Raw genomic sequence first — 25,816 nt, 5'->3', positions numbered from 1 at the left:
TATACAGTGTAACCAAAGCAAGCAGAGACCCGTGGGGCGCATACTATCCAGCCAACATTGGCGGTTTTGTTCTTCTGGCCTTTCTCAAGTGCATTTGGGAGCTCCTCCCAGAATGGGGAACATAATGCCTTGTTGGAAGCCTAGAAATAGCAATTCCTGTCGAACTCGGTTTTCGCAGGCAATCCGAGCCGAAGAGGAAGGCTCAGAATCCCTGACGACAATCACGCGAGAAATCACTCGAGGATGAGTCCCCATCCGTTCGTACCGAGTCTTTGGAAAATTCCAAATGCGTTTGAAGCCCCGGTCTGGAATGTAACTGTCTCGCCATTTTCATACGGATACCTCCCTGGCAAATTTGTTTGCTCCCCTCTGCCGAGGAGTTTAGCACCTCTGTATCCATACACTCCCCTACTCTACCTCACCCTCCTGTTCCTTACTTTGTAATGCTATTACGGGCAGCAAACACCATGGATCGAAAGTGATCGGTTCGCACGTTATGGATGTAACATAAATCATCAACGAACGACAGAAATTTGGTTTCAGGGACTTTCCCGTTCGTTTCGAAAGTAGTTCGTGAGCAGCGGCTTGTACGGAGTACTCACCCGGAGTAGACCGATCCGGGACAAGGCCCCCCTCCCATTCGCAATCCCGGGGTTCGAGTTCAGCGCTTAATTCCGTGCCGCGCCGCAGCCTGCAGGTACCCATGGCCGTAATTTTCCTGAGAAAGGAACATGAAGACATTAACATTTCACTGCATACTCGAGTCTCGCACAATAGCTTTATCTCGATTTTTTGTCCTTGTTGTAAAATTTCCTCGACGGAAAGCTGCATGGTGTACTCCAAGTAGCAGCATAACTATGTCTTATCTATGCCGGTCAACCACGGTCAGTCCCATGGGTGTTCATGCCATTGCAGCCTGCAGCCTAAACACGATCCGTCCACAATGACGGTGGCCCACCCACCATCCGGTTTCTGCGGCCCAGTCGGCGGCCGCGGCCGCAGGAGTGGTCATCGGGGCAATTGAGGTTACGGTGCCTGCATTCGGTAAGGACCAAGATCAGGCAGTCCTTAATCCTCCTGGAATCCTTGTCGGCTCAGCCATCTCTATTTGAATGTGGAAGAGATGACCGGCCAGCAACGGCCCCGGTTCTGTGTTCCACCAGACCGGAGCTACCGGACTCGGTGTGCGCCGAGCCGGAGCGGGCCCCCGCCTCACTCTTTCCCGAAAGATATTCCCCCTAACTTTGGTCCCCACACGCCCACGAAAGTGACGAAAAGAAGCAAAAAACTAAAAGAGCTTCTGCACACCGACTCACCGAGTTGAGAAAAGCGGTGGAGCGCACACCGACGGACGCCACACGTAAAATGCAAACGCTCAGACAGCATTTCCTCCCGCCCCGCTCATTGTCACAAATCGTCATCTTCCCGTCGGTGGCTCACCAATTCCCAACGTCCCTTTTTCGTTTACCTTTGTTCTGTTGTAGCCACACACCCCTTTACACCCGCGTTACCTACAGATACCATCAGACGCCTCCCAGTATCTGCAGGGCACGAGCCTCATCCGACAATCCATCCTTCCAATCCCCAGTTCCCTTTCCTGCAGTGGCTGGTGTGACTGATTCCACCACACACGCGCGCGCCGCCCATCACAAAAAGCCGCAAGCGCAACGGGAACACACAGACAATATCCGGCCAGAACACACAGAAAGGAAAAGAAGGCTGCGCTGTGTCTTGGCGCGCGAACGCGCTTTAGCGGGCGCTATCTTTAACTCGGGACATCCCAAAACCTTAACGGGACCGTAGACCAGGGCCCTGGCTACCGACTTTTCTCCCCCCCTCCCCTCTTCCGAAGGGAGTCTTCTCCCAACACCCCTTGCACACACACTCTCTTTCCCCCCGCCTCGCACTCGCAACAACACCCCCTGATCGACCGAAACTCCTTCCTCTATTTTCTTCGTACGGATATAGCAGGACCAAAGGCAAGGGGGTGAGAAGAGCCGTTCGTGCAGGGCTTGATTAGATTACGAGGGTCCCGAAGCTCCAGGAAAGGAAATAAGCTGTCCTATGGTGTGAAGACTGGAAGCCAACGCGCCACACGTATACACGCACACATTCTCTCTCACACACACACCCCTTCCGGCACCACCAGCCATGACCGCCTCATCCGGCCCCCAACCCGGCCCCGGCCACCCGGCCGTGCCCGCCGATCCCCGGTCACCGGTCCCTCCCTCCGCCCCAACATCCAGCAACACCGTCACCACCACCGGCGCACCACAAGAGACCTCAAAGGACGCGGCACCAACCACCCCGCCCCCAGCAGAAGACGAAGACAACGACACCGCCGCCGCCTACGAATCCCGCCACGTCCACACGGTCTACGAGGCCATCGCCCCGCACTTCTCCTCGACGCGCTACAAGCCCTGGCCCCTCGTCGCCTCCTTCCTGCTCTCCCTCCCGCCCGGCTCCGTCGGCCTCGACGCGGGCTGCGGCAACGGCAAGTACATCGGCGTCAACCCGGACCTCTTCATCGTCGCCTCGGACCGGAGCGCGAACCTCGTCTCGCTGGCGAGGAGGTACCAGCCGCCGCACTTTGATGCCGCCGCCGGGCCCAAGAAGAAGAACAAGGGCGGCAACAAGAAGGTCACAGCTGACTCCGACGCACCTGCGACACCGGCACCACCACCACCACCACCACCAAAGAACCAGGTCCTCGTAGCGGACTCCCTAGCCCTCCCCTACCGCACCTCCGCCTTCGACTTCGCAATCTCCATCGCCGTGATCCACCACATGTCCACCCGTGAACGCCGCCGCGCCGCCGTAGCCGCCCTCCTCTCCGCCGTGCGCCCCGGCACTGCCACGGAACAAGGGGGCAAAGCCCTCGTCATGGTCTGGGCCCTGGAGCAAGGCAACAGCCGGCGCGGGTGGGACGCCGGCGCCGCGCAGGATCAGCTCGTGTCGTGGGTGACAAAGGGGAAGAAGGAGAAGCCCGAGGGTAGGGGGCAAGAGAAGGAGCAGGAGAAGGAGAGAGCCGCCGCCGAACCCGCCAAGGACGAGACGTTCCAGAGGTATTACCACCTCTACCGCGAGGGCGAGCTTGAGGAGGACGTCGTGGAGGTCGGGGGCAGGGTGCTCGAGAGCGGTTACGAGAGGGATAACTGGTGGGCCATCTTTTGCCGGGACTCGTGAGATGGGACCTAGACAGACGCTGAAGGGAAGCAAGGAGATGAAAGATGGACAGAGGTCACATGTCTCTCAGCGACAACGATACAGAGGCAAGCCAAGAAAGTGATCTAGAGACCTTGAAATTCTATCATGAGCATAATCCATCTCTTCGTCAAGTGACGTGTTTCGTTTACTCCCCGCCGCTTCCACTACGTTCGGTCTCTCTTTCTTCCTCTTTCTCTCCCTCCCTTCTCTCTCGCACAACTTTCCGGAACAATACATACAGAAGAAACCAGCACACGCTCATAACATACTCTTCACTCTTCCCGTCCCACCTCTCTTGGAAAACACCTTTGCATACCCGACGACAACAACAACATCCTCGTGAAATTTTTTTGTGGCCATGAAATGATGAATCCGATCCGATGCCCCTGTCCGTCCCTCCCTCCCCTAACCTGCCGGGTACCGTAAAAACCCAACGGCAAAAGAAAAAAAAAATTGTGTTTTTGTTTTCCCTTTCTTCGCAACACCGCCGGCTGAAAAATGACCACCAAAGGCCAAGTCTGGAGAGGAGTATGAGGGAGAGAAAAGAAAGAAGGAAAAAAAAAGGTTAAAAGTTAAATGACACGAAGAAGACGACGTGGCCGTGAGGAGATCCGTTGCCCGACACGAGGGAAGCTTTTTCAAAAGAGATAGCGTCAACCTCGAGTGATAAACGATGTTATGTGTCTGAGAAGTTAGAAAAATGAGACAAAATCTTGCTCCAATCCCGATGCAACATGCTGTTCCCGTGCCGTGTGTCGTGCCCTCCGCACACGTTGGACGAAAAAAACAATCCTCGGAGGTTTCCCATGCTCTCATGAAAAATCAAGAGGGGGGAGCCGATTCGTGTCGTCCCCCCCTCAGAAAGAATTTTGTTCCCAACTCCAAAGTTCGCCGCGCCATCACCGCTTTCACCCTGCCCTCGCAATCATGCCACACGTCGCCGATCCATCTCCTCCTGACGGGGGTCCATGTGCCGTCGTCGGCTCGTTTCCCTTGAGCCCATCATCTCTGTGCCCGGGCTGGCTCGTCGCTTCGCACCGGCTTGTTCGTGAGGCGGTGGGTAGTGGAGGGCTGGAAGCAGCGGTCCCGGGCTAGCTCTCGCGCTGGGCACGGGGCTTGCCGTAGGTATACCGCCCATCGCGTATGCTGGAGTGCTATATGGGCTGACACCGGTAGTCAGTTCGGCAACTCCCGGAAGCATGCCTCCGCCTCGGCCTGGCGGAAGTCCCTGAATCGGTGCTAAACCGGGGCCGCCTGGCCCCATACCCGCCATCTCATTCGGATCCGGTCCCATCAGCGGCCTGCCAGGAACGCTCTCCCGTCGGGCGGCGATGACTCGTCCACCGGGAATCGGGGATATACCAGGCGGCGGTGGTCGGCTGTATCGGGGGGAAGGCCCGCCAATGTCCCGAGGTAGGCTAGGCTGGGACTGGGTGTGCATGTGCCCCCGAGAAGGAGAGTGCCGGTGGCCACCGCCAGGCTGGTCGACGTTGACCGCGGTCAAAGAAAAGGGCACCACACCGGCCCGTCGAGCCATGTCCGCTTCGCCAAGCTGCCAGTGCATGGCCTCTGCGGCTCGCCAAGGAACGGCCATCTCCTCCGCAACCTTTGCCCACATCTCCGGCTTGAACCTGATTTAACACGTCAGTTTTCTTCTCCTCAAGATGGACAAAGCGAATCGAGGGTGATGTCGATGCTCCTGTGATCAAATCATACCTCTCGTACAACCGTGCAAGCTTGTTCTTGCGCTCCTCGTCCCACTCGCTCCGCCTCTCGAGGTAGTTCTGGTAGTGAAGTCGACAACTGATGGCGCTTCTTCCCGGCAGACGTTTCGAGATGTCCTCCCACTTCATTCCGCTCCCCCGAAGTTCGATGATCAAAGCATCTTCCTCCGGCGACCACTTGCTCTGCTTCTTGGCCGGAGACTCCGCTACGTGCGGTGGCATGGCACGCTTGCCGCTCACAGCCAGGCCCGGTGCTACGGGAGGCGGGCCATACGGAGGTAGCCCGCTGACAGGCGCTGTGGCCGCCGTGGTTGCGGTTGCGGACGGGTCTGACGATGATCGGGTATGCTGAGGCGGAGCGGTGGAGGACTCATCTGAGTCGGGAGCCTTCAGGAGAGACGCGATATCCACGGTGACGGTTTGGCCGCCTAGGTAGGTTGGATACGGTCTTGTGTCATGGGCGCGATAGACGCGCGCCAGCTTTTCGGTTTGCTCGACACCACCCAAGAAGGGCAGTTTCTGGAACACTTGAAAAGTTCAAGGTCGGTGAAATTTCCCGACCAGATTCGAAATGGGGACGGTTGTTCGGTGCTCGTTCAAGGTTCTCTTCGCTTCGAGGGTAATGTAAAGTTCAAGGCAGTGTGTCTACTCGTTGGGAATTACGGCAGAGGTGGGTTAGAGTAGGATCACGGGTTGAGAGCGGTGGAGATCGGTGACGCTGGCCCCGTTGCTGGAAGTGGTGAGGGCAACAAAGTTCTCTGATTCTGCCGTGGCTTAACAATGGATGATGTCGATCGTGAGGTTGGTAAGAGGAAAAGGCGTTCCGTTTAATCCTGGTGAATAGGCAAAAGGGGGGGAGAAAGATCTGAAAAGGGAAAAGGGACCTGGTTTTAGATCAAGATGGCGGCGTAGCTGGCAGTTTTGAGGAAGTCATCAACATGATTGGGCCAGTTAGAGAAGCCGGCAACCAATGATCGGAAATTGAGCTCGCTCGGTGTCGACGCAGGCAGGCGGGCGGGCGGGCGGACAGCAAAAAGAGGGCGGCGGCGTAAGTATACGTTGGTCAAACTAGGCTGCTAGAAGTCTTCATTAGAAAGCGAAGCTTTACCAGAGTCATCGTTCTCCTACGGAAAGTCGGTAGAGGCCAAGAAAACAAGGTACAAGCCGGTCTACGTCGGGAACTTGCGGTGATGCAGTTTGTGAATGGAAGAGAAAAGAATTAAAATGGACCGAGAAAGTGGTAGTTTGAGGGACGGTGATGGGTTGAAGAGGTGGAGGACGAAGTGGGGGACGGAAGCCGGGGTCTGATTAACAAAGTGACAGGCCCAAAAGACTCTTAAACTGACGAGAGGAAAGTCATCGAAGAAGAAACGAGAAGAGAGTGAGTGAGAGCAAGGGAGGGGTGTGTATAAGGACGGGCGTAGGAGGAGACAAGTTGAGACCCAGGAAGACAGTGACGAGCCTAGCAGCAGCAGTAGCGAACAAGGAGAGAAAGAGAGGCAGAGAGAGAGAGAGAGAGAGAGTGTGTGTGTGTGTGTGTGTGAGAAAGCCACCGCGGCTGTGGAGAAGGAAGAGACGACGAGAAAGACGAGGTTTGGGTACGGATGGGAAGTGTGTGTGTGTGTGCGCGTGTGAGGAGGGTGTGTGAGGATGTGTGTGTTTGGCAAGGGCATAGGCTGGTTAGCTTTTGCAGAACAACACCAGCGCGAGCAGCAGCAGCGACCGGCAGCGAGCAGTGAACGTAGTAATAGGGCAGAAGTTATATGTCAAGCTCGCATATAGGTAGGGAATGACCAGTGGCAGATGATGGGATCTTGTTGGTGCCGTCCGTCCCTTGCCTGGGCCAGTCCGCCTATTGCCCTGCCCTCATTGAAGAATGCGATGCGGTAGAGGTTGTCGAATAAGGCTCATGAAGGGCTACTTTCACCCAGGCATAGTTTGGGAACCGACATGGGTGGGCACATGTTTGAAAGACACACGCCCCCCTTCCCGCCGTGCGCTCACAGACACCAGGTGGCTGCCATGCTTTCTTTTCAAGACACACCCCTCTGCAACATACCCTGTCTAGTGTCTGGCCTGGGGCTGGTGTTCTCCCGTATGTTGACACCCTAGATTGCAGCTCCAGTCATGAGGGGTCGTTGTGGTAATAACCAGAGCAAAAGATGGGAGGAGGGGAAAAAAAAAAAGAGACACAGAGAGAGAAAGAATACAATGGAATACCAGGTACTGGGTCGAATGTCCGCTACCAAGCTAGGTGCTAAAATGGCATGGCCACGAATTCATGCATGATGCTTCTCCGGTACTTGGGTAGAGCAGGTCATGGGCAACCCGTGGTACGTCTGGATCAGCGCGTTTAATGCGGTGTCAAAGCCAGAGTCAATGGAGCAAGCTGGATGACAGCTTCTCCGAAGAGCGGGATCCAAGAAACGCTGGTCATAAGGATTGCTTGGATAAGGGTTGGTTCGTGTCCGTGTATGATGACCACACCTGGTCACAGCTCCCTCCCAGACTCGTAGAGCATCGGTTCGACTTGGAGGCTGGTGGGAATCTGGTTGAAGAGGGCGGGAAATTCGAGAGGGCGTCAAGTGTGCATGGCCCATAATCCTAGGGTCCCCGACAGAGTGAGCGTGTGTTTAGGGCAAGACAAGCGTGGAGAGGGCGGAATGTGGTGGGCAGCAGTTTGTCACGAAACCGCATACGGGTGCTGTGGACCCCATGTTTGAAACCTGCGGTTGCTGATGCAATGAAGAGTCGAGTGGACTTCGCACATGCGCATGCTGGTGGGTTGTAATAGATGGGCTCCCGCTTCATGGGATCCTCTTCGTGCCGGCTGACGCTCCTAGGCAGACAGCTGGCGAAGAGAGATGTTGTTAATGGGGGAAGGCCTCGCAAACCGCTACTTATGACAGACATTTCGGAGGCAGCGGTTAGCCTCGTAGAGTTGACCCCATGGTTGGTTAGGCCCCCGACTCCGGCACGCGTAGAAGTCAAACGCGAAACTATGACGGCGCGCATAGTTGAGCAACGAGCAGGCGAGAAACTGAGAGGCGTCTGGAGGATCGGAGACTGGAACACCGGCGGAGGAACCCATCAGATAGATGGGAGGGATGGGTCGGCCGAAGAGGGACAACGAGGGTTCCGATGCTTGGCCGGGCACAGTTGAAGGAACTGCTCTCAACTGTGGCTTACCCTGGTCCCGTCTCCTCTGATTTGGGGAGGGGGGACAGCCTCCACCTTTGCCTGTGCGCATCTCCGAGTTGCTGAACTTGTGCTTATGCTGTTCGCCGATCCTAACGGGTTCAACGGGGGTCTGTGAGAGCAAGCAAACGCAGGCTGCATGCGTGTCTTGTACTGTCTTGGGCGGCTCCCTTCCGCGGCTAGTGCTAGTGCAATTGACAAGTCGATGGCGCGGATCGGTTTGACGAGCTGAGCAATCTGAAAATAAAGAGCCGGCAGTATAGCGCAGTACTGTGCTCTGCATCTGGCAGCGGCAACGGCAACGGCAGCGGGAGAACAAGAGCGAAGAAGAGGTGCAGCAAGCCTGATGTCTGTGCGGTCGACACAATGGACGTAAGATGAGGCTTGTCTCGACGAGGCCGGACAGCCAACGGCGGCCGTGACAATGCGCCACTGCCGAACGAGTCGTCGAGGGCGGTTGACTATCCGCAGATGGGCTGGGGCTGGGTTGTGCTGAGAAACATTTGATCAATGCCCTTCATGCCCGGCTACCAATGTCCCATGGCCATATCCATGAGGGCGAGCCAGGAACAGCCTTTACAAAGTCTGTCTTGTCTAGTGTTGGGAATGCCTCCCTTTCCGTCTGGTCAAGCGGTGCTTTGCCTTGCCTTGCCTTGCCTCGCTGGTTCTGTTGCTGGTGCTGATGCTGGTGGTGCTCGGCTTGGCCCTTGCCTTGGTCTGATGATGAACTGGCGGTCAGATATGCAGCGCAGCCCAGCGTGCAGTGTCCGTCCAGCAAAGCCTTCCAGGACCAGGGCGGTAATGTTTTCACTGCAGGCGGACAGGCCAAGTATGAGCTTGTGGCCTGGCTGCATCAGTTGCCATGAACCATGATCGCCATGCAACTTGGGGCATGCTTGCTCGCTGCTTTGCTGGCTAGCGGCTTTCGAGCAGCCCTCTTTTGGTCGTCGCAGTCGTATCCTTGACCATCATTGTGTGCCGTGGTGGTTGTAGTAATAGTCATAGTAGTGGTGGTAGTTCTTTTGTTTTTTTTGTCTTGCCGCTCCAGCGCCATCGGTGTTGTCCACCCTCCACGGCAATGAGGCGACCACGACGTCGTCGTTAGCGTCAAGTCAAGCCACACATGGCTTGGTTGGGCTGTTCATAGCTTGTCTGCTGCCTTCCAGGGGTCTCGGGAGTCCGGTGTTGTAGCTGGACCAGTGTCCACGGCATCGGTGCCTGACATGACGACGGGGCGGTGCATAAAGGAGCAACTAATGGCCAGCAGAGAAGGCAAAGAAGTAAACATTGACTCCGTTCGGGGACATTAGGTTGCGTACGAGAAGAGATGGCGCTGTTGTACAGAGATTGATTGTGTATTCTTGGGAAGAAACGTGGAGCAAATCGGAACGGCGTCCAACATGTAGACTGCTGTGCGTGCGTTCGCAATGGGGAGACGTAAGGTTAGTAGCCCTTGGATGACGGAAAGCATTGAGACTGAGATTGAGGTACCGTACCAAAAGTAAGTTGCGAACGTCGGGACAAAGTACACAAGGCAATCTACCTTAGGCCTGAGGTGCGGATCTCTCGCTCTCCTTCCCTCTTTCCGATCTTCTATCGAGTTGTTCCTTTTCTCATTCGTCCTTCTTTCCCTATTCAAACTAACACGACGGGATAAGGCAAGGCCAGGTAGCTACTCTCGATTCGCTGCCTGCCGTACGGCCAAACCTGCGAAGGGTACCTGGGAGAGTTGGCCGGCTTGTAACCTTAACTTACTCGCCCTTACTGTTTTCTCTAGTCTCCGAGGTACCCATATACATCATCGGTACGTACCTGGGATATGATATGTTTCTTGCTTCTATGCAGGGCACCGAGGTAGCCACTGTGCTAGACAATACTCCGTACGCATAGAGCTCTGGATGCTCCTTTTCTCATTTCGCATTTCGCAACCCTTGGGCCGCAGTTCTTTGCTTCTTCCGGGCGTTCCATTGCTGACGACGGCCTGGCAAGGCAATTGCGCTAGGGGAATTTCTTTGCAACCTTAGTCTAGCCTTGGGACGAGGTTCGGTACGAGACTGGCAAAGGGCCGTCCGTGCAATGGACACCCCAAGTTCCAACGTGGGGAGGCATTTACACTACCTCACCTTAGTCCCCGACGCGCAACGAACAACTCCCGTCAGCGCCCTAATGTCTTTTTTCTTCCAAGTGCGGTCTGCCGATACCACCTGCCCAGGTCAGGTACAAAGTTTGACTAACTTGGGGCTTTTCAGCGCTGTATATCCGTCCCCGTCTATGCTTCACGCAATCTGGCCAACTAACCTTAGATTCGGGAGGTCACAGTCCAAAACTCACACGCTAACTTTGGCTACCCAGGTTAGGACTTAGTCTCGTGCCCAAAGTAGATTGCTGGCACCCAATATGCCCGAAAAATAGTCAAAAAAGTGCTTGAATACGTGTCGGTCAGCTGGCAATTGGGTGTGGAGGGCTGCCCTGAGGATGATTCGGGCTGCCCTTTCATCCTAAGGTAGTCTAACATAGCAGACACCAGCACCGTCGCCAACTATCAATGTACCAGGGCACACCGTCTAGAAGCCATTCTTTACGTAGCACAACGAACCAACAGAACTGCTCACCGCCGCCAACATCTGGCATTGTAGTTTGTATATTCTTGACTCGGGTGCGATAGCGCACCTTGCCCTTTCTCAGCAGCAACATTGCGGTCTTCGCAGCTTGCGGTGAGCAAGTCCAAGGAGACCGATCGATATCACTGACGTTGGATTGCCCTTACCCTCCGCTGTGGTCCTTAGGTATCGTTCGGTAGATGACATACATGCGGCTGGTGACTTAGTGTGCAGACCGGGGGCCTCGGCCAGCTATCCAGCTCCGCGCCCAGATTCCTCCATCAAGGACCAGGGCTCTACATGACTTGCGAAACAAGGGAACCATGGAAATTGATGATAACCAAACCCTTCCGCATAGGGAAAAGGATAAGTGGTGAGAATGGCCCGACACCCGCTCGGCATGTTTGTCATGTCGTTGTCCGAACGCCAACAGCAACAGGGGAAGAAAACGGTACTGTTTTACGCACGTGTCATCGTCTGTTGCTGCGTTTGCTCACTAAACAATGTAACCGAACCCGACATCGTAGAGAAGGGCAGCAGAGGTCAACAACTCGCGCGCCACAACGCTATTGTATATCTGTCTGATCAACGATGGCTTGCGGCGCTTATTGATTGAAGTATGATGACTGCTCTGTCGGCCGTACGCGCGTGCTGCGTGAATGTTGCACAGCCGTCGTCGCCGTCGTCGTCCTTTCACGACTAAGCAAGTCAAGTGAGCTGAAGCTCATGTACGTCGATTCCCGCCCTGGTGGCACTGAGACTCGAGAGCCTATTAAATGTCCCTCGACGTAATTAGTAGCCGCCCACCAGCCTACCAGGCACCTTTTGGCTGGGGTTGCATTCCATCCCGGGGCTGACGTCCAAAAGGGATACTATCATTGGACTTTAATTGGGAAACACTCTCGCTGCCCCCCTTTCAAAAAATTCTCATTCGTTTGCTGGCCTTGCATCGTGGCTTTGCTTAGCAGGAGGTCGTCTCGAGGGGGAACCCAGCCTTGCGGGTTCTCATCCCATCACAAAAGGCGAGACATGCTACAGATACCTGGCACGGCAGGCACATCGTACTCCCTAGCCCCCATGGTGGCCCGGCAATAGATTGGAAACAAGGGCAAGGGTAGTAACGGGCGAGGGGACTTCCATCTTCGTAGTCGGTACGTCTTCCGGACTCCTTAGCAGAGCGTGATATAGCCAGAGGTGTTGCGCTGGCTACGCGCCTGTGGAGATCCCTGTCCCGGAGCTGCCTTTCTGGTTGCTCCCGCACCATGACTGATACCGACGTCATGAAGCGATCTGCGAAGAGGAACAGATGGATGAGCATATTGCTCACAACAGGTGGACGGGTAGCCCATTGTACAGCGTTGGGTTGTGAATGTTTGGTGAAGCTCAGGCTATCCTGGGGCAGAAAAGCTGCTCTCGTGATATGTGCACTCCTTCGTCCCTACCATCCTTCGCCTAGATGTTGTCGTTGGGCTTGCGGTCAGAACGAAGTTACTCAATGTTTCCTTGTCTTCTTGCAGTAGATGATTCCTACCGCCTCGAAAAGGATTCGACCTGAGCACCAAATTGTCGGTGACACAAACAAAACCCAACGTGGCGGTGAACGGCAACCAGCATTGCAGAACCGGATCTTTCTTAGGCATAGCGGCAGCCCACTGGCGGATCGGGTAGCAAGGATAGATCTAGCGCGTAGTGGAGGTGGTTTGTCCGTCAAACGCTCAACATCGTCCTTGGCCAGCGGCTGTTAATGCCGTCAGACTTCGGCTGTCCAGCTCCTAGAAAATGATGGCGATGACAAGGGGGACGAAAAAATCGACTTGGCGTGCGTTTAATCCGTCGTTCCTTCTTCCTGGCAATGGTTATCAATAGTCTCATTGAGAGTAATAAAACGTGATGATAATGATGATTGCAATGCAGTCTTGTCGAGTTCGGACGCGGAAAATTGATTTGTGACCAGGGCGCATAGACATGAAAAACGAATCTTGCCTTCGCCAGGGAGGTCAAGGATTGTTCTCGAAAAGAAAGCGCTTTGTGTGTGTGTGTCAATGGGGTTGTCCATCCCGAGTCGAAGGCTCTCTGCCGCAGCTTGTCATCGGCTGTGTGCGAGCAAGTGTCCCATGCCCGCTCCGACTAACCAGATTGAACCTGAGATGGTTGTGTGTATGTGCGCGGGCAGGTGTGTGTGGGTTATCATGATTCTGCAACGAACATGATTATGGATGTTTCATCTTATCCGTTTGCGTTGTCCCTCACCAGTGGTCAGATCCTCACGGTGCTGGTGGCCCTGCACGCACCCTGGAGCTCGCTGTTGTGTCTGCGTACGCAAGAGAGATGGCGAGAGGCTTCTTCTGCATTGTCTTCGAAGGGTTGATGGAGGTGATGCCTCTTCCCGGTCCTACACACCATGACTTGGCATCTTCTGAGCAGTCGTAGGTACACCAGATCCGTTTGTCAGGCCACAATGACTACTGTGAAGCAAGTGCTGATAAGTAACCCTGGGTAGAATTGGGTCGCGGGCTAGACCGGAGCGGACCAGACGAGACGGAGCTTTGCATGCGCGAAATCTGGCGTTTGACTGCATCGATGCCGCTGTTGCCATGCTGTGCTTCCCGACCAAACGGTTCCCGTAATTGAGGAGTGCAAACGGCGACTCGCCAATCATGATCAATGGCATTGTTCCCACCGGCCGAAGGTTAAACTTGTCTGAAGCGGTCTCGGACGGCTGCACCTGATTTTGTGTGACAATGTCACGAAGCAAGATTCTTATTTCTGCGTCAAGGTTCAGCTTTGACTGAAGACCCGGGTTGGCATGTCTCTTGGATATGTCGTATCGTGGATGTCCCCGACCTGGTGTCCGGGTTGGAACTGCCGCCATGTTTGGTACGAAGCCGCCAGTCAGGCTTGCCCAGGGATGCCTAACGACGGCTGGTGATGTACATTGAAAGACTGGGAATCCTGTTTTTGATTCTGGCCTGGCTGTTCTCATATGGCGGTGAGCGAACAGAGGTTGGGCGAGGATGAGGACGAGGCGGTGGTCGAATGAGGGGGAAACACCGACAAGAAAGGATGTGGCGGATGGGTTGACAAGTCATCAACTCAGTTGAAGAAGAAGGAGAGAAGCCCATTCGTAAGGTATGTACCTACAGTTGATGCTTCCCTTTCCCTTGGTTCGTTCGATTGGGAGGGATTGGGGGCGGGAGCTTGACTGCTTGAGTACGACTGGAAGTACTTCGTACAGTACCTCTCGCAGTACTCCGTACCTCTTGGAGCAATTGCCCAGCGGTAAGGTACCTAGGGACAGGCACCGCAGATGGAACAAGAACGAGGAGGAGGAGGAGGAGGGGCAGACGGGTTACACCAAGGTACGTATCGTTTGTGGCTGGAGCCTGCCTTCCTTAGCTGGCACGGCTGGCTGGTGGGTTTGAGCCTTTGAGGGAAGGTTGAGACTGGACGCCAATGCCGTCAGGCGCTAGTCTCACACCCCCTCCGTTACCCACTTCCTGGTAAGTGAGGCTTGAACCGCCTCCACGTTCGTTCTTGATCGGATTTCACCCACTGAACCTCATTTTCAGTCCAGGCACACACGACGGTTGAACTTCTCTTGACCGCACCTTAGTTCTTGGAGCCTGACACTGACCGAAGGAGGGAAAAAACACATCTGCAACCTCAATCAACGTCACCGGGCAATCTACCGACGCACTACTCTATCGTGTACGCCCGTTCACCCCGCTGCTACCCCAATACTCAGCAGCCCAAGAGCCACTGGGTCGTGCATCTGACTTGCATCTAACGGGTTCGTTCCCATCCAGCCCTATTGTGCAGCCCCCTCCTCGGCCCAGAGGAAATTGCCCGGTTGGTACCTAATCTGTTCGGTTCCAGAACCCTGCCATCATCGTCCCTTTCGCGGCTCGTCAACGTCTTCCGACCAAAACTCCCTCGCCTACCTTACCTCCGCAGAACTCCAGATACGCAACAAGCTCGACGAGGCCCCACGTGTTCCTCATAGTCTAGCCCTGATTTCTTTCCATTCGTTCCATTCGGCCCCAGAAGCCAGCCCAAGTTGCCCGCAATGGCCGATGTTCCTCTGCATGTCATTTCGGAAAACTCCTCGTCAGAGCGCCGCATCACCCCATCATGGACCATCAGCCAGCTGAGGTCCAAGCTGGAACCCATTACCGGTATCCCGCCCTCGTCCCAGAGAATCAGCCTCAAAACAGCCTCGGCCACTGTTCTGATTGAAGCATCCGATGAGGACAGCGCCTACTTGACAGCTTTTCCCCTGGCACCCTACGCCGAGCTGCATGTAAGTAGCCCCCTTATTCGTCTCAACATGCCACCCAGCTCGTTGTCTAGGTCGACTTCCGAGCATGCTTCTCCTTTCCGTGACCACAATGCCACCGTCGGATCTATGAGGGTGATCTGTAGTCATTATCACGGAAATAACCGAGATTAACTACCTGCCTCCGGCAGTAGCATGGCTTGTGAGCCTCGTTGTCGGGACTTACAGCTTACTGCCTCCTTAGGCAACCGGACAGCCATGCTCGTTTCTAGGTGAATCATTACTGATCGTACTACATTTAGGTGGCTGACACTCGGCCGGCGGGAGCTCGCCCGAATTTTACCGATACTTCGGGAGTTGAGAAGTACGTTATGCCAGAGGAGGAGTACGCCAAAAAGTCCGATTCTGTGCTGGCCTGGAAGAAGGCTCAGAAGCTTGGTCGCTTCGACCCCGACGCGCCAAGCCACGAGCAGGCCAAGATTGATGCTTTACAGCAAGAAATCGAGCAAAAGGGCATTCAAGTCGGTAAACGATGCCGTGTGGGCGGAGAAGATTCTCGGAGAGGAACTGTCCGGTATGTTGGTGATGTCAAGGAAATCCCTGGTGGTCTGGGTCCTTGGATCGGAGTTCATCTTGATGAACCCGTTGGTAAGAACGACGGCAGCATTGCCGGAACGCGGTATTGGGGCGAGGAATCGACTCTGAAGCATGGAGTCTTTGTGAGGCCCGAGCGGGTTGAGGTTGGCAACTGGCCAGTCCTGGACGACCTGGAAGACATGGAAGAGATCTGAGAGAAGCGAAGCGCCATCTCGGCGCCATCTTTACCGCGCTTTGGAGTTCTTGTCCAAGGTCCATTCAGATAGTCGCGTGGCTACTTGCAGACAAGCCCCGTTTCTTCTGTGCAGCAGTCCCCAGCCAAAGTCCGGATATGCAAATGGGACGAACTCGCGCGTCAAGGTTCCATGAGTGGTTGGTGGAGATGGGCCCATGTTCTTTCGACGGAGAGCTGAGCTCTTGGACTGATCAGCAAAGTCGCCAGTTGGGGGGTCGATGCAGTAATAGGAAGTTTCGATGCTTTTTCCTCTTTCGAGTAGAACGCCCTGTGTGCGAAACCGGTGGTTCGACAGTGTCGTCGAGGACCAGACCCAATCTGTATCATCAATATCGGACGGTGTCCAAGTCCATCGCATTTCTCGACACCTCGTTGCTTTCTCCTACTTTCGGCACATCTTCAGATGAACTGGCCTTGGGGTTGAGTTCGTTTCCTGTCTTTGAGAATCCGAACCAGGCCTGCTACAACCATCGACTGGCATCTTCCACGGGAAGGAAGTCTCTGACTCGGACCCGGCGGCATGAGAACGCCTATTTTCTGTGACCGGCTGCTTCCCGAGCCAGGTCTTTGCGCACAATGCTTTTGACCGTAGTCTCGGCGTCGGAAACCAGATGGCTTCTGAACGCCATCCAGATCAGGGCCAACGTTCATTTTGGTCGGATGACTTTAAACGGCCTCGCGACCAAGTTCATGAGCTGTTTTGCCAGCGATTGTTGCAGAACTTTCCGCGGGACAGGCTGAAGCAGTAGTAAAGTACTGGTGTCAGAATCAACGATTCCATCACGGAGTATTGTCGAAGACTCTTTCAGCGACGAAACGCCATCGACACATTGTAAATCTCCGGCTGGCTATAAGGTCAGAATTTTCCCTGGGGCATGCATAAGATATCACGATACCGTTTTGTGTCAATGATTTCATCACGCATGGTCCGCTCCAGCGACGTGACTCGATCTCGACGACAGGGTGAGGTCTCGTTCTCGGTGCCTGATCTTCTCACAATGGAATAAAGGTTAAGAGTCTACAAGGGAAAAAGGAGCAGGAGGGTTTGTGGGGTGTAGGACAAAAGATGCAGTAAGTTTGCAGTCAGGAATGGCATGAACGAAGACAGGAATCCTATCCAGCGTTTGTCAGGGAATACCGAGTCTCGCTAACTTTGGATAGGTTTTGGAAAGCGTGAATCAGGCGTCTGCCGACCCCGTGTTGAGTCTTGAGGCTCCTGGCGGATAGGGCAGATGATGATCTGGGGAAGCACCGTCGATGCTAGCCGGTAGTCATGGATCCGGGATAGACAAATTTCTCGGACACGACAGGTGTTTGAGCCGGAAATACAACTACTATATACCTGGCATATGTTTCTACCCAATGCACGACGAGTGTGGCTGCTAGATGACAAGCAATCCTTCCTTTTATCCATCGATTTCTCAACCCCAGCTCTGACTGATGGCATTGCACAGATTGCTTGAAAACTTCATCTTTTATATGAATGCTGCGAGATTGCATGGTAACACAAGTTCCTACACGCTTCTAGCAGCACTGAGGCATCTTGCATGCCGTGAAGACCTCTACGATGCCTTCCAACAAGGTGCGTCTCACGTGAAGCCGGCTGCGGCCTGCCACGAGAGTGAAGATTCAGAAATAGAGGTACGAGATTTGGCGGAAACGAGCACGAGTATTTCTGCCGCATGGATGGCAAAGAGACGAGTTTAGCATCTGAGACTGAACGACGGTCGATCCCTAATGCAAAGGTGCAGGGAAGGTTCCGAAGCAGCCGAATCGGAGGGCGGGCGAACCACAAACAATGTTTGCATTGGCGTGGCGTTCGTCAAGCTGGCCAGATGGGGGTCCAGTAAAAAGTATCAGACAAGCGCGAGATCAATGCATATAATGCAATGCCAAACGTTATGTTGAGGAGAGTTGGGACAAAGGCCGCATCCCTACTCCGGATCGTCCAGAGTTGTTCATCCATGGATATGACGAAGGGAAGCTTGAAGTTTGACGTCGGAGGTGTGTGCCGGGCGGTAGTTTACGAAGGAGGGAAAAAGGCAGACGGGAAAGGACCGGGGGTCCGGGTGGATGAGGAGGGTTTGCGGCCTTGCAAAAGTGTCGTGGGCGGGCTACTACGGGGGTCAGCCTGGGACGGACAGCCGAGTACGGAGCTTCGGCCTTGGAACGGAGTGCGAAACTGAGAGAGGAAAGATTCAGACGTCGATTTCATCTGCGCTGTGGTTTTTGATCAGGTGGATTGCGCGTGACGCGACGGCGAGCAGCCGCGATTGCGCGCCTTCAGTCAAGGCGAGGCTTCACAAACAGAAGCGGAAGCGGAAGCTGCCCATGTGAGAATGGGCTCATCATACCAGACGGAGCCGGCTCGTCAGCCGGACACGGCATTATCCTAAACCTCCGAATATTTACCTTGGCGAAGCAGACCAAACGAATACAGCGTCAGCTTCCGAGAACGTATCCGGGCTCCTCGGGAGGTTTTCTTCTGAAGTGTATTCGGAGGAAGATGCGGAACGCAGTGTGCTCACCTGAGCACATGTTGGCGAACAAGGTTGGGCGAGGAAAAGGTTCAGCAAAAGTATGTGGCAGGAAAGAGAACACCACGTGGAATTGCGGAGGAGAAAGGTCAGCGGGTAGACCGAGGGCTACTTATCCCCAGAGAGTGGACTGAAGAGCCAAACGCTACGCAAGAACTTGGTATCCGAACTGACCGGAGATCAAGTCACTTCTTGAAGCAGAGCCCTCTCTGGCGAGGGACAACGAGGCAGGGTTCATTATACAGGGGGCATGATCTAAGGCATGGACCTAGCCATGGGAACTCTTTCTCTCGCTTGAGGCTTCTTTGCAATCTGTACGGGACGTTGTTGTCAGAGGTCAAGGGGGTTCGCGGTACATAGTGGTTTACGTGCTGGTCCTTGACTATAACCTGCCGGACTACCGAATTGGCGAGACGTCAAAAAGACTCAAGGAGTACAGGTACGGATAGATTGCCCATGGTTCAGGCCGATCTGTCTAGACCGGCTGAGATGGGCGCCAATGCCAATCTACCGCGCGACAGGGCTGATGCCGATCCCCGAATGCGGGCTGTCAATGGCGACAGAGATGGAGCTGCGGTTGTCTGGAGTTGATGGGAGTGTGGTCTGAGACTCTGCGGTACTTGGATGAGTAGAGATGGTTTGCGAGTGCTTTGCCGCGGTACGCTCAAGTGAATCGACATCAGGCGAGGGGATATTGGCGGTCCGATGCGCGGAATAATTAGGATCTGAGATGAGTTTAGGTAACGAACTACCTACGTGAGGGCTTGCGAAGAAGACTACTGGTTATAACTAGACAATGCAGAAGACAACGGTGGTGAAGTGTAAAGTACGCCTAAAGACGACAATCGGAGGGGAAAATGAAGGGCAGCGCATAGATGAGACAACCGGGCGTGCGATGGACGATATAGCATTGAGCTCTATCAGTTTGAGTTGCGCTCAAACGGGGCTCGCCGTCTCAGTGTGGTCGGAGGTTTTTCGTTAGGCTAAGGGGGGGGGGGGGGGGGGGGGGGGGGGAAAAGTGTGGGGAGGGGGGGGTTGTCCCCCCCTTTTCCCCCTATCCACAAGGGGGTGTGGGGTGGGGGGGGGGGGGGGGGGGGTGGGGGGGGGGGGGGGGGGGGGGGGGGGGGGGGGGGGGGAGCGCGTAAAGTCTTGGGACAGAGTGGTTGTCTGCCCCCTGTTACCCGCTTACCGAAACCATTGAGCCTCTTGCTGGATAAGTCTGGCTCGGCTGGCCGGGAGAGAGGGTAAGAGAGACAGAGAACAGAACGGAACGGGACAAAGAAGAGAAGAGAGAGGAGGCTGTCCGGAGTATTGGCGAGGCACGGGACGGTCGGGATGCAGGGATCCCGAGGACCGGATTTGCGGTTGATATGGGAGTTTTGCGGGGGAAGAATGGAAGAAGTCGTGAAAGGGGCGCGGCTGTCTGTGTGGTTACAGATTCCCCATGGGACGTTCACGCATTTTGCATCACATTAGCTTCCTTTTCTTGCTCCCTAATTCCCCGTCCCGACTACCTACCACGGAACCAATTGTGTTGATTCTCGTCATCCCGTCCGTCGCCCGCATCCCGAAAGAAAAGAGGGCTATTCCAGGCCTTTTTTATGTATACGGCAGATTTTGGATCAGGATAGGAAACGGAGGGAGCATAGCATTTACGGATGATCCGAAGCGGGTTGGCACTGGCCGGGGGGCCTCGCTTGAACGGAGGCAGCTGTGAGGCGTCACAGGGCAGTCTCGAAGGGCTTGCCAAGACCGGGTCCTACGGTCGCATCAGATGCGTTGGCGATCTGTGCAAGGGCTCTGAGGCTCCTCATCCCCATCGTCCCCTTGCGAGCTGTCCCCCGCGAGCGAGCCGGGATTCGGAGGAGGGAGAGCAGGCACGCTTAGGCGGTTGTCTTTCGGAGGGGAAATGGGTTCTTCCCGAATACTTGGTGTCGCACAATGAATGCGGCTCACTTTCTGCCGTGTTCCTGCTGCGGTTTGTTTTGCTTGAGGCTCTGGGCCAGCCCTTTTTGCGGCTTTTGCGGCTTTGCCCCTCTTTCCATGCCGTTATGGACCTTGCCGGTTGGCGGTTAACCTCCGTGTCGCATAATTGAGCCTCTCGTTATCTTGTTGTGTACGGATACTCTGTCATTATCTCTCGTCCCCGACGTCTCGGGTTGGGAGCCGAGGGCAGATCGAGGCCCTTACCCCCTCGTCTGATGCTGCGGCTGTGCCGTTGTCTTTTTTGGTTATTGTTGATGCTGCTTCATTGCCAGGAACGTGATGGTGTTGTTGATGTTGATGGGCTTACGCAATGGATCTAGTGTCTCGTATGCAGCCATGACAGCGTTCGCGGTCAGTTGGTGGTTCGTGCCATCGTGCAGGAGTTCCTCTCATCATTTTCCGTTGGTTATTCTCCGATGACAGAAGGCATTAGTTCGATCGAAGGCCTGGGACGAAATGAAGGCCTGACTCGAGGTTTGAGTCGTGCTGTGCGAGAACTCGAGAAGATCCTCGGCTACTGGGGCTCATTCTCATCGCGATGAGGAAATGAGATTTGGTGTAACAATTCGATACTGGTATTTCAATGAAAACGGTGAATTTTGAATCAAGTCTGCTGGGCCGCCCAGCAAACGCCCAGGCTTGGCTGTCTCTCTTTACCTTACGGTGATGAGAGAGCCAAGGAGCGTAGGCCAGTCAGAACGCGCCAAATGTTGCCGTTTTGTTCGGGAATTTGCTGCCGGGGACTCTGTCAAAACACACGGGAAATGGTCGCCCTCTCTTAACGGGCGTCGCGCGGGTTTGTGATTGTAAACAAGGGCACTTTCGGAAGCGAGTTGATTCGATGACATCCGTATATCGCGATTCAAGTCTCGTGAGCAAGTTGTTTTTGATTTCCAATGAGGCGCAATGAATGGAAAACAGGTTAGAGGTCCCACCTGCCTAAGAAGGTATTTCGAGCACTCAAATTCTCGGATGCGATGGCTTCCATTCAATTGGCAATGTGGAAAACCTAAAGAATGGAGAGAAAAGAGTTAAGCATTGAACTCTGAGAGAACATTGAGAAAGCAACAGGTTCGAAGTTCGAAGCAGGCGGGTACCTCGGAATATTTGCGATTGACGTGGCCCCGTCGAGTAAGGTATCACCCCACCCGGTTTTAGGCGTGCGGGTACATTTGGACGGAGCTCCTCGACTCGCTTCACTAACGTTCCTGACTCTCTAGTGTGGTCTCGCGCGGTCTCGAAAGGTCAGAGACAACCTTGAAAGTTAGAAAACCGGGCATCTGAGGCAAATCTTCTGACCCAGTCACAGCCCGCGAAATATGACATGACCCTCGACAGAGTGGGACTTTAGCTTCGTCTGTCGTGGAATCAGATCAGGTTCATCTCAGCTTATTGCAGATGGGTGGTGATGTGCACTGGCAACTGGAAGGAAAGATACTGGATAATGCACGTATTCGCCGTTTTGGTCAGCTCTTGGTCAGTCAGATACCTTAATGAACCGCAACTAACTACCAACTTAACGTCCCAAATGGCGCGATATACGCTATGCGATACGGATATTCTCGTTGGAACAGAGTTCCTCGCTGTCTCAAGTTTTTGCTGTGCCTCAATTGCGGCTCTGTTCCCTGCGGTCAAGAGGGGAGAACGACATGTACAGTTGTACATGACCCCCTAGCCAATTGTTACACACGGAGAAATTATTGCAGACTGCGATGGATTATCAGCAACTGGATAATCCCGTCGAGTAACCCGACACGAGACCACATCATCCACAGCCCGCACCTTATTATCCTGTCCCAGTTCTGCTACAGCTGACCAACCCCCCGGGTGCCCGGGCTGCCCTGTGTCGCCGCAAGTGAGACCGACCTCCGTCTCTCCACATTCGTCTTGGCGCTCGCGATTCCTCCACTAAGGTAGACAAGGGTACTTGGCTGGCCCTGCCAGAGACCACCAAAATCCCTTGTATCCCTACACCTTGAATACTCGTAGTCTCGTACCGCTGATGCCCGTCCGGCTCACTTGCCGTGCGTCTCTTTTGGTGACCCGCCACTACCGTTCCTTCCCCATCCCTTCCGGTGACTTTTGTCTCTCTTCCCTCCTCCTCCTCCTCCTCTTCCTACAACCACCACCCACGACCCCGTCACCACTACCCGCCGAGCCGCCCTTCTTTTTCCCATCCGCATCTCAACATTCACCCAAACCACCAACGGACGATTGCGACAGTAATAACGACGACGACACCCCGATACTTTACCCGCCACCACCCCGCAGACAGGCACGATTTCAACTGAGTACAACAAACGCACATTCGCTCGGCCGCTACACGATCAAATCTTGGGAATGGAAATAACCATCTGATATTCACGGTTCCGAGGCGATGTGACACGCCAATCCCCCTCCTCTTCCAACAATCGGCCTGCCAGCAAGCGAGCCCGACCAAACTCCCCGTCACCAAATCTGCGAACGCATTGTGCTGCGTGCTGCCATCTCCACCTCGTGCGACTTGAGCCATCATACCAACCAGTCTACGCCTTTTGCACCACTCTTCCGACATATTTCCTCGAGCGCCTCCTCATTCCTCAGGTCGCACCACTTATCGTTCGAAATTGACAACCCTTCCCGTCGCTCTTCCCCTCTCCCTCCGTTCCGCCCAAAAGCGACGTCGACCGTCGTGCGAACGTGAGAAGAGGCGTAATCCAATCGACAGGCGAGATGGCGTCGTTATTGCTACGGGTCCTGGCTTGCGCCGTCGTCGGTGTTATGGCGCAGGCCGCAACCATCACCCCCGAGAACGATATCCCATCGTGGAGCGAGAGGTCGGCCATGCAGATGTCCCTGTCGACGGCTGGCGGCACCGTCCCACTGTCGTTCATCGTCATGCCGTCGACGGAGAACCTGGGGTTGAATCAGTCCGACGTTGTTCGCGGGGTACGAAACCTTTCGCCGCCTGGTCGGGCAGCGCAAAACTGTCGCTGCCCATCCAAGGATGTGGAACACTTTACTAACAACCTAATAGGCCGTTCGTATTGAGGGTACCATGGTAGCTGCCGACTCTTCGAATTACAACCAAATTAAATCAAATACTCAGGTCGCGTACCTTTCTTGCGACACCCAAGACGGCAGTGGCTTCATCAACCCTAACATGATGCTGGGCACCCTGATGGAAAACAAGCCAAAGGCTATTGTCTTGTATAGCACGGTCGGCAACTGGTGTATGCTTTCCGGCTCGGACCTGACATACTACTCCATCTTCACTATGGCGGATGCTGGAGATTCTCAACAAGCCCTGCGTATTCTCAACGGCACAAATGAGGCGGACCAGCTCAAGGTCATCATCACAGGAAACGCGACAGGTGCTGCGAGTGATGGTGGAAACGGCGGCGGCGGCAACAACTCTGCTGTCGCCATGAGCATCCTGTACAGCATTACGGGTCTGATTACACTGCTTTTCTTGATTATCATCGCCACCGGCGCCGTCAGGGCTCACCGCTACCCTGAAAGATACGGTCCCAGGAACGGGTTCAACGGCCGTCCCCGCCAGAGCCGTGCCAAGGGCCTCGCTCGCGCTGTGCTGGATACCCTGCCCATTGTCAAATTTGGCGAGCGGCAGGAGGCGAAGCCGGATCCTAATATCGAATTGGAGAGCGCGTCAAACGTACCAACCAACGACACGGCCGTTGAGAGGCAGGGTGCTGCTGCTCCAGTGAGTACCAAGGATGTCGGGGCCACTGCTACAGCGACAGAAACAGCCCCCGCTACGACTAGCGATGCGGCCGCCACTGCGACTGGTGCTCTTTCTGCAGGCGGAGCTGCTGCAACTGTCGCCGGCGCCGCCAAGAGTGCTGGTTCCGACACCCCAGCTGCTGGAGGACAAGAGGATGAGCATCTTGGTTGCTCAATCTGCACCGAAGATTTCACCGTGGGTGAAGATGTCCGCGTGCTGCCCTGCAACCACAAGTTCCACCCCAATTGTGTAGACCCCTGGCTGGTCAACGTCTCAGGCACATGCCCGTTATGGTGAGTTTAGTTTGCTATCTTCTCGCAGAGCCCATGCCGCGTAGTCTCAGACACGTACTAGGCTTTCACTGGATATTCTGCTAACACTTATTTTCAGCCGTCTTGACCTCCGCCCACAAGGCGAAGCAGAGAATCCCAGTGATGAACTTCCGCCCCCGCTTGAGCTGGACGGTCATGAGAGCGATGGCTCTTCCACCTCGCAGCGACGGAGGACACGATTGTTTGACCTCAACAGGTTGAGGCATGCTTCGGCAGAAGAGCGTATTCAAGCCCTTCGACAATACCGTACCCAGCACCAAGTACAAGGTGAAGCTGGGAGCAGCACGGTCGACGGAGGTGAGGAGAGGAACGATAGGAGCCGCAGGGCAAGGTTAGCCGACAAGCTGCGCGACAAGTTCCGGATTCGAACGGGACCTCAGTCCTAAATCAACGTAAAGGGCATTCAGCACATTGGCGTAGACTACGAAAGGCGGGTGTACCCAAGCAAGTCTTGGAGGAAATATTAACGACACGAGAGAACAACGACTACAACAGCACAACACACACATTGACGATGACGAAGGGTGTCACAGGCATCAATGTGGAAGAGATCCCCTTTTCAAGTTTCGACGGATAGACATTGGCGTTCTGGGCACAAAACAACATCAAGGACAGCATTGCATGGCGTTGAGCGGGTTATGGAAGCATGGCGGAAATGTGACGCCGGCTTACTCCATTTGCTTTCAGCCGTTGAGCGTTGAGCGACGGCGACTGTACATTTGGCTAGCCCGTGTTGTTCAACGGAGTCAGCCCTGGCATGATGGATACGGACAAACGCCATCAAGCTGATGGCTCGAGATGAGGACGGCGAGGAGGGGAAGGGTTTGAAATGAGAACCGTCGTCAACCCCAACGCCTGCATAATTCAGCCATGGGTTGGGCCTAGGAACCACACGGGCTGTTTATCGTTTTAGAAGCAAAACCAGAGCATGTTATTCAAAGGAGGGGAGCGAACAGTGCATAGCATAGACAGGATTTGAATGACGATCTGAATTAAATGACTCGACTAGCCTGTTGGTGATCCATGACCCATGTCTCTTTGAGAGTTTTGGCAAGTAGGAGAAGGAGAGAGAGAGAGAGAATAGTCGAACACACTGAGAGCCTAGACTAGCCATCTGGAATCAATTGACGCCAAAGACGATGGGGACGATACGGGCGGGCTCTTGTGGCTTGAAGGGGATAGAGAAAAGTTGAAGAACGGGTTTAGCGTCCAGCCTACCTTGGACGGCAAAGATCTACTTTGATGCGTGGCGTTTTGGTGCCTACATCAGCTCCAGCGGAAGGAAGGCAGGAGGTGGGAGGGCCAAGGAGAGGAGGAAAGAGGTGGATCGTTCCGCGCGGAAAGTTCGGCGGCGGCGGCGAAGAGGATGGCGAGCACGGCGAGGAGGAACCCGTTTGTGA

The 25,816-nt window shown here is 54.7% G+C and overlaps 5 protein-coding genes across 5 annotated transcripts; 4 read left to right on the top strand and 1 right to left on the bottom strand.

Moving 5' to 3' along the window:
• Positions 1-2,151: 2,151 nt before the first annotated feature.
• CABS01_09585 (tRNA (Uracil-5-)-methyltransferase TRM9) lies at positions 2,152-3,186 on the top strand (the record flags this gene model as incomplete). Its single annotated transcript, XM_060542942.1, has 1 exon — positions 2,152-3,186. One exon carries the CDS (start codon positions 2,152-2,154, stop codon positions 3,184-3,186), a length of 1,035 nt encoding a protein of 344 aa, XP_060400158.1.
• Positions 3,187-4,132: 946 nt separating this feature from the next.
• On the bottom strand, positions 4,133-6,048 carry CABS01_09584 (MYB DNA-binding domain-containing protein; the record flags this gene model as incomplete). Its single annotated transcript, XM_060542941.1, has 3 exons — positions 4,133-4,838; positions 4,924-5,450; positions 6,040-6,048. 3 exons carry the CDS (start codon positions 6,046-6,048, stop codon positions 4,133-4,135), a joined length of 1,242 nt encoding a protein of 413 aa, XP_060400157.1.
• Positions 6,049-14,795: 8,747 nt separating this feature from the next.
• On the top strand, positions 14,796-15,796 carry CABS01_09583 (CAP-Gly domain-containing protein; the record flags this gene model as incomplete). Its single annotated transcript, XM_060542940.1, has 2 exons — positions 14,796-15,029; positions 15,308-15,796. The coding sequence occupies 2 exons, from the start codon at positions 14,796-14,798 to the stop codon at positions 15,794-15,796; spliced, it is 723 nt and encodes a 240-aa protein (XP_060400156.1).
• Positions 15,797-20,032: 4,236 nt separating this feature from the next.
• Positions 20,033-20,902, top strand: CABS01_09582 (uncharacterized protein; the record flags this gene model as incomplete). Its single annotated transcript, XM_060542939.1, has 2 exons — positions 20,033-20,422; positions 20,681-20,902. 2 exons carry the CDS (start codon positions 20,033-20,035, stop codon positions 20,900-20,902), a joined length of 612 nt encoding a protein of 203 aa, XP_060400155.1.
• A 2,170-nt stretch (positions 20,903-23,072) lies between these two features.
• Positions 23,073-24,802, top strand: CABS01_09581 (uncharacterized protein; the record flags this gene model as incomplete). Its single annotated transcript, XM_060542938.1, has 3 exons — positions 23,073-23,288; positions 23,377-24,377; positions 24,475-24,802. 3 exons carry the CDS (start codon positions 23,073-23,075, stop codon positions 24,800-24,802), a joined length of 1,545 nt encoding a protein of 514 aa, XP_060400154.1.
• Positions 24,803-25,816: the final 1,014 nt, after the last annotated feature.

Source organism: Colletotrichum abscissum (genome assembly GCF_030869225.1).
Source record: "Colletotrichum abscissum strain IMI 504890 chromosome Unknown Scaffold_23.1, whole genome shotgun sequence".
In the NCBI taxonomy this organism is placed as follows: domain Eukaryota; kingdom Fungi; phylum Ascomycota; class Sordariomycetes; order Glomerellales; family Glomerellaceae; genus Colletotrichum; species Colletotrichum abscissum.
The sequence above is the reverse complement of the archived record's forward strand: the minus strand, read 5'-3'. Positions and strand labels throughout refer to the sequence as shown.